This window comes from Mytilus edulis, chromosome 9, assembly GCF_963676685.1.
Source record: "Mytilus edulis chromosome 9, xbMytEdul2.2, whole genome shotgun sequence".
In the NCBI taxonomy this organism is placed as follows: domain Eukaryota; kingdom Metazoa; phylum Mollusca; class Bivalvia; order Mytilida; family Mytilidae; genus Mytilus; species Mytilus edulis.
The window spans coordinates 12,361,292-12,373,044 of record NC_092352.1 but is presented as its reverse complement, the minus strand read 5'-3'; the positions used below and the strand labels follow the sequence as shown (position 1 = coordinate 12,373,044).

Here is an 11,753-nt window from a genome sequence, read left to right as displayed (position 1 = left end):
TCCATCAGTTTCTACATAAGAAATTGCTGGTACTAAGTCAGAATATAACAGTTATTATCTTTTCGTTTGATATGTATAAGCTTTTGATTTTGCCATTTGCTTAGGGACTTTTCATATAGATTTTTCCGCAGAGTTTGGTATTTTTGTTATTTTACTCTTTTCTAATTGACAAAAAGAAAAAGCACCATTCAGAGTTCTTAAATTTTACTTACATATATTTTGATGAAGTTCTATAACTGAATAACCCATATTTCAGTCAGCAATTACATCTCATATATCCCAGTGAAAAAAAATATGAATCCATAGAAATTTCAAGAAATTTCTAATCGTAAAAAAGCACATGAGAAAAATGTAAACATTGATTGGATTTGAATGGTATGTCATTATCTGGTGAAGATGAAACTAACTGAGTATCATTATTATTTCAAATGTCTGTTAGAAGTCTCTTAAAATCTGCCTTATGCGCACAATTGTAAAGAAGAACTGTCACAATGTTTGATAGATGCTTTTGTCTGTTTTGTTCACGCATCGTTGTAAATATAACGGAATTTGATGAGACTGTGGTACAAGTGAGAGGTTTAGCGCTATAAAACCAGGTTCAATCCACCATTTTCTACATTTGAAAATGCCTGTACCAAGTCAGATATATGACAGTTGTTGTCCATTCGTTTGATGTGTTTTGTCATTTGATTTTGCCATGTGATAAGGGACTTTCCGATTGAATTTTCCTCGAAGTTCAGTTTTTTTGTGATGTGGCTTTTCATTTATTCTCAATACAAATTCAAATCTTGCCAACTGTTCTAAAATTCTTTACTAGAACTTGTATTCGAAATGTCAAATATGGATACTATGAAAATATTGACGAACCCGATTCAATATACATCTGAAAATCACGATGATGACTGCATCGAGAAGCAATCGCCCACGTCATACTGTAACCTCTAAGTTGTCTCGACTTTAGACCAGTCTTTATTTAATCTTTAAAATATTTAGTCAATATGTTTAAGTGTTAAACTACCAGGGAAAATCCTTATACAATGTTCCTTATTTATAACAGGTACACACACATGTGACAGTGTTAAACTAAAAGGGACAATCACAGACAATGTTCCTTTGTTATGAACGTTACTTACTATATATAGATATAGGAGGATGTGGTATGAGTGTCAATGAGACAACTCTCCATCCAAATAACAATTTATAAAAGTAAACAATTATAGGTGAAGGTACGGTCTTCAACACGGAGCCTAGGCCTAGTACATTTGTGACAGTGTTAAACTAGCAGGGACAATCATATATGCTGATCCTTTATATATAGGTATATATTTATATATACATATATATATATGTGACAGTATTAAAGAATACTTAATGTTTCAACCAGTTTAATTGAGGTCTGGTGCTGCAAAAACAGTAACTTCTAGTAGTCCTTTATTGATTTCTGTATCAGTGTCATTTTGCGTAGTTTCTTCTTTTCTTCTGAAATCGGACTCTGACATCTTTTAAACTGAGTTTTACTGTGGAAATTGCTGTGTGTTTGTATATTCTACATTGGCTAGATGAATAACGGGAGTGTTGTGATCACACAAAACATGTTTAACCCGCCATATGTTTGCGCCTTTCCCAAATCAGAAGCCTATTGTCGAGGATAATAGAGACAATCTCATTACGCGGGATTCATACATGTACTTATACGCGTTACCGCTCTCTATATGTAACGTCATGGTTGCTATGTATTAACGTCATTGTATTCCAGCATTAAATCATCCATTTGTATAGACGTCTTTTTCTCTATTCAAAACACAACGCAACTACAACTTATACGATCACGAGATTGGTGCCGTGACCAGGATAAAAGATGGATTCGTCGAGAATCAAGTCTATTCGAGCTGGAAATAGAGCCGCTGTCACGAAATTCTTCAAGAAACTAGATGAGCTGAACACCGATTCGGAGATGGATATTGACATTGCAGGTCCAGTTATTGACGCTATAGTGAAAAAACAAAGTGTAATTCTTAAACTGGATGAACAGATTTTGGAAAATACATCGGATGAAGATCTAGAAGTTGAAATCACAGATACAGATGAGTATAATTTAGATCTTGAAACACATTTACGCCGTTATAAGAAATTAGCACAAACAGTTACACGTACATGTACAGAATTATCTCATGAAAGCATTCCAAACACACGCCCCGTCATGAACATGCATGAAGTCAATTCCGAAACCCGTCCTGTAATGAACACAGAATTCATCCCAAGATTTTCTTCACAAACTAGTTCCCTGTCTAGTCAAAATCACCGCTTGCCGAAGCTAACCCTACCTACTTTTTCTGGAGATATTCTTGAGTGGCAATACTTTTGGGAGTCGTTTGAAAACACAATTCACAGCAATCATACACTTACTGATGTCCAGAAATTCACGTACCTTCAGTCACTTCTTGATGCAGACGCTATGAATGTCATAAATGGTTTAAACTTGTCCAGCGCAAACTATCACAAAGCCGTGGAGTTATTAGTAAATCGCTTTGGGAAAACACACAAAATTGTGAACGCTTACATGAAAGCTCTTTTAGATTTGCCAGCACCCTCATACACATTAGATAGTATCCGTAATTTTTCGGATAAGTCAGAGGTTTATATCCGTGGACTAGAATCTTTAGGACAGTGCCAAGATACATATGGTTCCCTGTTAATCCCAGTTATGCTTGGTAAGCTCCCTATTAGCGTTAAAAGTAATATCACAAGAGAAAACGGAAACGACTACTGGACCCTTGGAAATCTAAGAAAGGCAATACAACGGGAAATATCTATTCAAGAAGCCAGCACTAATGGAAATGAGGCTTGTGATATACCTACCGCAAGTTTCCATGCCGGAATTGGTAAGAAAAATGGAAATTACGTAAATAAATCAAAATCTAAAAACTATTCTCCAAGTAAAATGTGCATTTATTGCAATGATCAACATTTCCCTGCAGACTGTAAAAAGTTCACCGACAGCAAATCAAGAATGGAGATTGTTAAGAAGAAAAACCTATGTTTCAATTGTTTAGGTAACCATAGAATATCAGAATGTAGGTCGAAAAACACATGCCGTAAATGTCAACGTAAGCATCATACAAGTTTATGCAATGAATCTTCAATTCAAAAATCACAGAGTCAGAATATTACAAGTAATACAGAAAATGGCACGCCAATCATGCATACATCTGCTAAACAGGAAAATTCTACCGTCTTTTTAAAAACGGCAATCGCTCCAATATGGTCACAGAATCAGTGCGCCGACGCTCACATCCTTTTCGACGAAGGAGCGCAACGATCATTTATGACGCAGGAAATAGCCGACAAGTTGAACGTCAAGCCAGACGGAAAGGAAACTCTCAACATATCCGCCTTCGGAAATTCTGACAAGAATGTTCGTCACATGAATAAAGCCACAGTGTATTTAGAAGCAGACTCAGGAGAGAAAATACCTTTACAGGTATTGATTGTACCAACCATAGCAGCGCCGATTCAGAATAATCGCAGGTACATTTCGCAGCAACTTCATTATTTGAAAGGACTTAAACTAGCCCACCCGTTATCAGAGGATAATAGCTTTGAAATTTCTTTACTCATTGGAGCAGACCACTACTGGGATGTAATCAAGGATGATATCGTTCGAGGCGACGGACCAACAGCGATGAGCTCCAAAATAGGATATTTGTTATCTGGACCACTTACATGTACAAGAGGACAACGCAAACTACAATTATACGATCACGAGATTGGTGCCTTTATTAGTTTTGTATGGTTTTAAAAAAATTTGAGTTCATTAATATGTTTTGAATTTTAGTGCGGCGTCCATTTTCCCTGTACTAGTCCACCTTTGTGTTTATGGGTCCAGCTGAAGCCCGTCTTTTGGTGCGGAATTTTCTCGCAATGTTGAAACCTATTGGTGGCCTTCGGCTGTTTTATGCTCTTTGGTCGGGTTGTTGTCTCTTTGACACATTCCCCATTTCCATTCTCCAGTTTTGATAACAGGCATACTCCCATACAATGTACCTTAAAACTTAAAAAGGACCGTGACAAGATGCGACGACAAGGTTTCTGCTGCTAATCATGTATCCCTTGCCATACGAACTAAAACGCAGCCAAAATATCAATATCGCGAATAGGACAATATTGGTTAAATAAGACATGAGACTTCTAGTCCAGTATCTAAAGATCTAAAACAAAAAATACGAAGCATTCCGCTAGTTAGAATAGACACTCACATATCGTATCGGTCAATCATTTTGTGATGGTGACCGTAATACATATAATGTGTCGATTTCAGCCATTTTTCCTCACAACTCTGTTGGAGCTTACGTATAAGGAGCACGCCCTTGTCAATGAAGTTTCATCATTGTGAACATGTACGAACGTAACATGTTAACCCCATACGTTTGAAAAAAATAGTATGTTAATGTTGAAAATGAGAAGTTGACTATTCAAGAAAGTTGAAATATCACGTTTGTCATGAATTCTAATTTACTGTTTCTCACTTTTATCAATATTAAGATCAGAAACTGACCTTATAGGTTGATTAGTATTCTTTATTTCAAGTTCACTTGCATGTATGATTTGTACAGACATATTAAAAAGTGGGATACTGTCAAACCTATGGATGAAAAATTAACAAACTCACTAAAAAACTTTGAAAAAGAAGAAACAGTGTTGAAAGATACTTTATATATATATATATATATATATATATATACAAGTACACACCCGTGATATCGCGGGTCCGTGACTGACTTAAAAAGTATATAACTATGCCTAAGCCTTATTTTAGTAATTGGTATTGTCATCTGATAAAGTCATGTCGATTATAAGATACACATTGTTTTTTGCTTTCAAGTCTTTCTGTTTGAACCTGAGAAATAGTTTCAAGACCATTCGTGATCATTGGACAGCAATCGAGAAACATTCGAAGTTATCCAAAATCTTTCCTGAGCCTCCCATGATTGCCTTCAAACAACCTAACAGCCTGAGAAATATACTTGTTCGTGCTGACCTTTCCAAACCTAACCATACTGTAGGTAATTGTCAGCCTTGTGGGGATAAGCGCTGCAAATGTTGCAACCAATTGCAGCATTCATCAACATTTCACAGTAAGACCACAGAAAAGACATACAAGATCTTCTGCAATGTCAACTGCAAAAGCTCAAACGTGATTTACGTTCTTGAGTGTCCTAGATGTGGTCTCCAATATGTTGGTGAATCTATGCAGCCATTTCACAAACGCCTCAATGGCCACAGGAGTGACCTCACAAAAAAACCGTATATTCCTGTCAGCCAACATTTCAGGTTACCAGATCACAATCTGAAAGATTTTGATCACATGAAGATCCTTGTGATCGAACAGGATTGTACATGGCAACATAGGCAAAGAGAAAATCGGGAGAGGTTTTGGATAAAAACACTGGGTGTCCTCCATCCAGATGGAATCAATAGAAAGAAATAATTAAATTTACAGTCTAGTGTTTATATTATTATATTCAGGATTTTGGATTAAAATCAATCGACCAAAACTTACCTGTATTATTAGTGATCTATGTTTACACCTTATACATTATATCTCATTATTGTTAAAACTTTTGTCACCGAAGAAGGCCATTTGTTGAGCCGAAATATTTGCAATTATTGTATAATTTATATCATCTGTTCAGTTTTTCCATCTTTGTGCAATGATATTCAACACTTTTTAGTGTTTTGTTTTCCATCTATTTATCGGTATTGTTACACAATCTTTCAGACTCATCATCGATTTGACACGAAAGATGCAACAAACAACATGCAGCAGATAATAGTTATCAAAAGTACCAGGATTATAATTTTATACGGCAGACGCGCGTTTCGTCTACATAAGACTCATCAGTGACGCTCAGATCAAAATAGTTCAAAAAGTCAAATAAATACAAAGTTGAAGAGCATTGAGGACCCAAAATTCCAAAAAGTTGTGCCAAATACGGCTAAGGTAATCTACTCCTGGGGTAAGAAAATCCTTAGTTTTTCGAAAAATTCAAAGTTTTGTAAACAGAAAATTTATAAAAATGACCATATAATTGATATTCATGTCAACACCGAAGTGCTGACTACTGGGCTGGTGATACCCTCGGAGACGAAACGTCCACCAGCAGTGGCATCGACTCAGTGGTGTAAATAGTTATCAAAAGTACCAGGATTATAATTTTATACGCCAGACGCGCGTTTCGTCTACATAAGACTCATCAGTGACGCTCAGATCAAAATAGTTCAAAAAGTCAAATAAATACAAAGTTGATGAGCATTGAGGACCCAAAATTCCAAAAAGTTGTGCCAAATACGGCTAAGGTAATCTACTCCTGGGGTAAGAAAATCCTTAGTTTTTCGAAAAATTCAAAGTTTTGTAAACAGAAAATTTATAAAAATGACCATATAATTGATATTCATGTCAACACCGAAGTGCTGACTACTGGGCTGGTGATACCCTCGGGGACGAAACGTCCACCAGCAGTGGCATCGACCCAGTGGTGTAAATAGTTATCAAAAGTACCAGGATTATAATTTTATACGCCAGACGCGCGTTTCGTCTACATAAGACGCATCCACAAATTATATGTGAAATAACTAGCAATATTGATAACAAGTAAAGAGAATAAGACTACTAAAATACAATCTTTTGATATGACAATTATGGAGAATAAAATTGAGAAAGTAAATGGGGAATGTGTCAAAGCGACAACAACCCGACCATAGAGCAGACAACAGCCGAAAGCCACCAATGGGTCTTCAATGTAGCGAGAAATCATAAATTTTTGTATTAAGCTTCCCGTTAATAGATCGAGGAAAGGGCAGTGGTTATTGTTAGTATTAGCTTTATTTAAAGTAAGTTCAACAGGATTTTCTTTAGTATACTACATACTGAAGTCGTCATTATTGAGAGCCAATATATCATCCAAATATCTAAAAGTATTGTTAAATTTTTGTATCAAATGTTGTTTCGATGGGTCGTTGCTAATTTTGAAGACAGCAGTATTGAAACATAGTTACGTAATCACGTTGATTACTCTACATAAGCCAATAAACTCGTCGTGGATACCAGAATTCAAACTTTATACGCTAGACACACGTTTTGTCTCCAAAACACACTCGAATGACGCTTCAATCAAAACAGTAAAAGAAATGGTCAAATAAAGTACAAAGTCGAAGAGCAAAGTAGACCCTAAATCCGAATAGTTTGACAGATAACCCCCTATTTGAGGATATGGAGCATTTAATGGAGAAAAAAGTTACTGATAAAGTTTTAGCTGTATGTTGACGTGTTGTTGTTCCTCTGGAAGAAATATAACAGTACTTTCTCTTGACAAACTAAAGGGTATGTAATGTTCATTCAAACATAATCAGATAGTTTAGCTTTGCATATGACAACTGTTCTTGAGGAATTTTTGTTAGTAGACATTTGCGGAAACTATGTCTAGACCTAGGATTACACTTTAGACTTACGATTACAGGTGACAAAATAAGGGGTCATCTCATAAAACAAAAACAAACGTACAATCCAGAAACAAAAAAGATGTAAGCAACTTAAAATTTCATGTGTCCGAAGCGCTTTTCTGGATTTACCATCAGGACCACACAAAGCCGAATATTTGACGACAATGATTTATAAGAACCGAGGGTGACCGAAGATGACCGATAGATGTATGATATATATATTATCAACAGGAGAAATATACTTCCCCGCGAAATAGGGTACTTTAAATGCATTGGTAAGTATACGAAAACCAGCAAAAATAGTGTTTAGAGGATACTCTACAAACTGTTTCATTTGAAGTAGTACTGTAGGTATGGTTTTTATTTTGCACGATTACAACGTTGTATCCACAACTGTTGCCTTGCCGACTTAATTAGATTTTGATTTGTTTTTAAACAATTTCTTCTCGCCTGCTTAACTTCAGCATTTTTTATCCCTAATAATCAATTGAATAGATTTCAGTAAAAACTTGGTGTTGAAATTAACAACGTCGCAGACGGGTTGTTCCGGGGGTTGGAAAATAATATCAGTCTCGGAAGTTCGGAACAGGGATTAAGGCTCATGTTTCGCGCATACCAGTCCCGACCATGTTCATGGGGGATAATTATCGACACCGCGAAAAAAAACAACGTCCTTACTTAATGACTCCCAAGATCTCTATAATAATTGCATAAAAGAAAAACAACTTGGATTTCGTTTGTCATTTTTTGTGTGTTGCTGTTGAAAACATAGATTTTTAACTATTTGAGTACACCTATTCTTACATTTTATCTGAGTCAGGCGAACTGTCAAAAATATATTTCCGACATAGAGAAATTCGATGATAACTGTTTTTTGGTTGGGTTTTTTTTCTTCTCGAATAGTTGTGATTTTTTTTTATCTGCCCCTGTCATGGCGGCACCCACGAAATTTACTAGCTAAAGAAAAAAGTAATATGTCCACTAGGAAAAAGTAATTTGTTGGGAAAAAACAATGTAAACAGTTGACAACTTAAAAATTACGTCTGCTTTAATTCAGAATAATGTGTAAATATCTTTAATTATATGATTATATGATTACATAATCAACATCAGATGTGAGAACATGGGTACCACGATTTCCCGAGAACTACGAGAACAACATAATATCCCGAAAACAAGATTATATATCCCGAGAACAAGATTTTTTATGGTTTTATATGTGTTTTTTTGCTTAAATAAGTGTAACAGCATACAATAATTAAGGTTTATGGCGTTCATAATTAATAAAAGTACACGCAATCTTCAGAAAATAGATTTTTATGTCTTGTTACTTATATGCAAATTCCTTGTTGAAAACAATATGGCGGACGTTATAATTTGTAAGGTAGATAACTCGACTTGAAAGCAAAGTACTGTAGTACTGTTTGCTCACTGAGGATTTTGTGTTGTAGAATTTCGTTATTTGTGATCTGGTGCATTTGCAATATCTAATTGTGATCATTCTGCATTTGAACTGTGTTGATGCTATTTCATTAATTCTAATGAATGAATTTATGATTGACTCATTGACATAGTACCACAATAAATAACGTATGCTTCTCTTTGGATATATAAAATAAGAAATATAGAGATCAGATTGATTGTTTACATCGGGACTTGTCAGGTACTACACGATAATATGACAACTTTAGAAGCTATTGCCGATCTTAAGTCTGTTGTCATGGGTATTGATTCAAAGGTAACACTCTTTACATCAAGGCTAGACTCTGTCGAACAAAACTTAACACATCTAATTACTGAGGTCAAGTCAGATGTGGTGCAAGTAAGGTCAGATCTTAGTACTACACAAACTGAGGTGGAAAAGCTTAGAACAGATCATAACGAGCTAGAGAGAGGTATAGGGCACATAGAGTCACAACTCAATACTCTAGAAATGGAAAAAATGGAATGTCTGAAAAAAAACCTTGACGACAAACTTTTCGCATTGAAAGAAAATCAACTTTTTCTTGAGAAACATGAGCGTAAATACAATATTCTCATTTACGGTATAAGACAAAAACAAGATGAAAACATATGGCAAGTTGTAGACAATTTCTTTGTGAAAGATTTGGGAATAGAAAAGTTCAAAGCAGAGAGTTTCCCCCTTGCAAATGCCCACAGGATCCCATCAAGAGCCCCAGTTGTTGGCCAAAAAAGACCAGATGCTATTATTGTGAGATTTATGCATTACGAAGACAAACAAGTGATAATGCAAAATGCATACAAAGTTGCAAATAAAAAAATCAGAATAGTTGATGATTTACCTGTCATAATGAAAGAGGCACGAAATGATCTCGCAAAAGCTGCATTTAAAATAAGAAATGACGAGAAATTACAAACCAGAATAAAAGTAAGAGGCATAGTCCTGGTCCTAGAAACACGACTCAACTCAAAGGATGTGTGGAACACGCGCAAAACAATTAATTGTGTGAGATGATACGAGTACATGTATGACTGTGACTAGTTATGGAAACTGTAAATACAGGCCACACGATAGTATATTGTGCTTTTCTTTGTTGTTTCTATGACTGAAATACTTATCATACAACTTATACATATTAAATTTGTTCAATCTTTTGTAGGACTTGCTTGTCAGTAAGTATATTGCTGCTTTGAATTTGTTTTTGCTTGTGCATCTGTATTTTTGCTTGTGTGCTTTATTTTTATTTATGCTTTTGTTTGAAGTTGCAATCATAAAGTACAATGTATATATACATAGACTGCATGTTAGTTCATAGTCTTATTATTTAAGCTTAATTTTTTCTCTTCTTTAGTTTAAACCATAAATACATGTGTTACTTATCATCTTTCTTTGGTACATACAGGAAGACCCGAATACTGAAGAAAATGCCTTATGAGTTCATTATAAAAACAGATGTTTTAAAAAAGGAAAAAGGAAAAAAAATGATGTAAAAATTATCTATAGATGAGTAAAGAAATAAACTTAGATCAATATTTTAGCATTCTAATATTTAGTGCTTTCATAATGACCAATCATGTGAGATTTGAACTACAGGGACAACAACCCAACAACACGCCTTAAATCAAACAAACACAAAGTGTTAAATCTGTAGTGTTTTGGAATTTGAAAGGGATATATTCTTTGGACTAAATTGTTGATATTTCAAACTTTAAATTTTCTTTACCTAGTATGTTTTACATCAGCATCTGCACCCTTTTATCAAAATTAAGACTACATAGTACTGTATGTACCAACCATGTTCCTCCTTGATACATGTATGTTCAAATGTACAAAAATATACTGTTAGAATTATTAGTTTTAACAGGATTTTTGAAATTCTATTCATTGCTCTAACATAATTTAATGCTTCCTTATGCTGTATGTTTAGCTTTCACTTTAACTATTTAGTGCTATTTTGCTGTACTTAGGTTTAACATGTGCACTTGACAAGAGCCACTACTTTGCAAGTTTCTTGACTACATATATACTTGCAATATTTATAGTCTGGTCAAAATCAAACTATATATTGTTTTAAGATAAGAAATATTCAGTACCGGGTAAACAAACTATGAACCTGAATGCATAAAGTACCAGCTTTCTTTCTCTCTAAAACATATACAGCTGGGCAAAAGAGTAAAATCTCTGTACACACAAATCATACATAGATGTCTGATTTTTGATATAAAAAAGAAATAAATTGTTTTTCTTCATTATCTTTAACTTTTAACTTTACTACAATGTATTTGGATATATATTTGGATAAATTAATATAAGAAATATATATATATATATATATTTAAATGACTAAGTTAACTATCATATCAATCAATGACTCTCACAAATCATTATATTGATTTATGATGTAAGGGAGATAATCATCTCTAGCTAGTTTTAATGATAAAGATATTACACATAGAGAACATCATTTCTGTTATTTAAAAGAAAATAGAACAATAGTGGATATGTTGCTTTTTGAACAACATAATTTGTTTTTAACCATTTGATTTTCTTGCTTTGTCTCTTTTTGATTATATATGATCTCATTTTTTTCTTCTTTCTACTTTTACATTTTACAAATTGTATGTCTTTTTTCTCTATTTCATGTTATTGGCACAGTAATGTATAATATATTATGCAGCATTGTTGGTGTATTCTGGTTACAATTTGAATTCTTCTCAGACATGGCAGGTGAGATCAGACATCTCAAAGATATTTTCACATTCACACACTTTAAGTACTCAGCTGTATGGGT

General features: G+C 34.4%; 1 protein-coding gene across 1 annotated transcript; it reads left to right on the top strand.

Moving 5' to 3' along the window:
- Positions 1 to 1,858: 1,858 nt before the first annotated feature.
- Positions 1,859 to 3,799, top strand: LOC139489439 (uncharacterized). The gene has a single exon (XM_071275763.1). The coding sequence runs from the start codon at positions 1,859 to 1,861 to the stop codon at positions 3,797 to 3,799; it is 1,941 nt and encodes a 646-aa protein (XP_071131864.1).
- Positions 3,800 to 11,753: the final 7,954 nt, after the last annotated feature.

Coding starts and splice junctions, on each gene's coding strand:
- LOC139489439 (XM_071275763.1), top strand. CDS start 1,859: ATGGATTCGTCGAGAATCAAGTCTATTCGAGCTGGAAATAGAGCCGCT.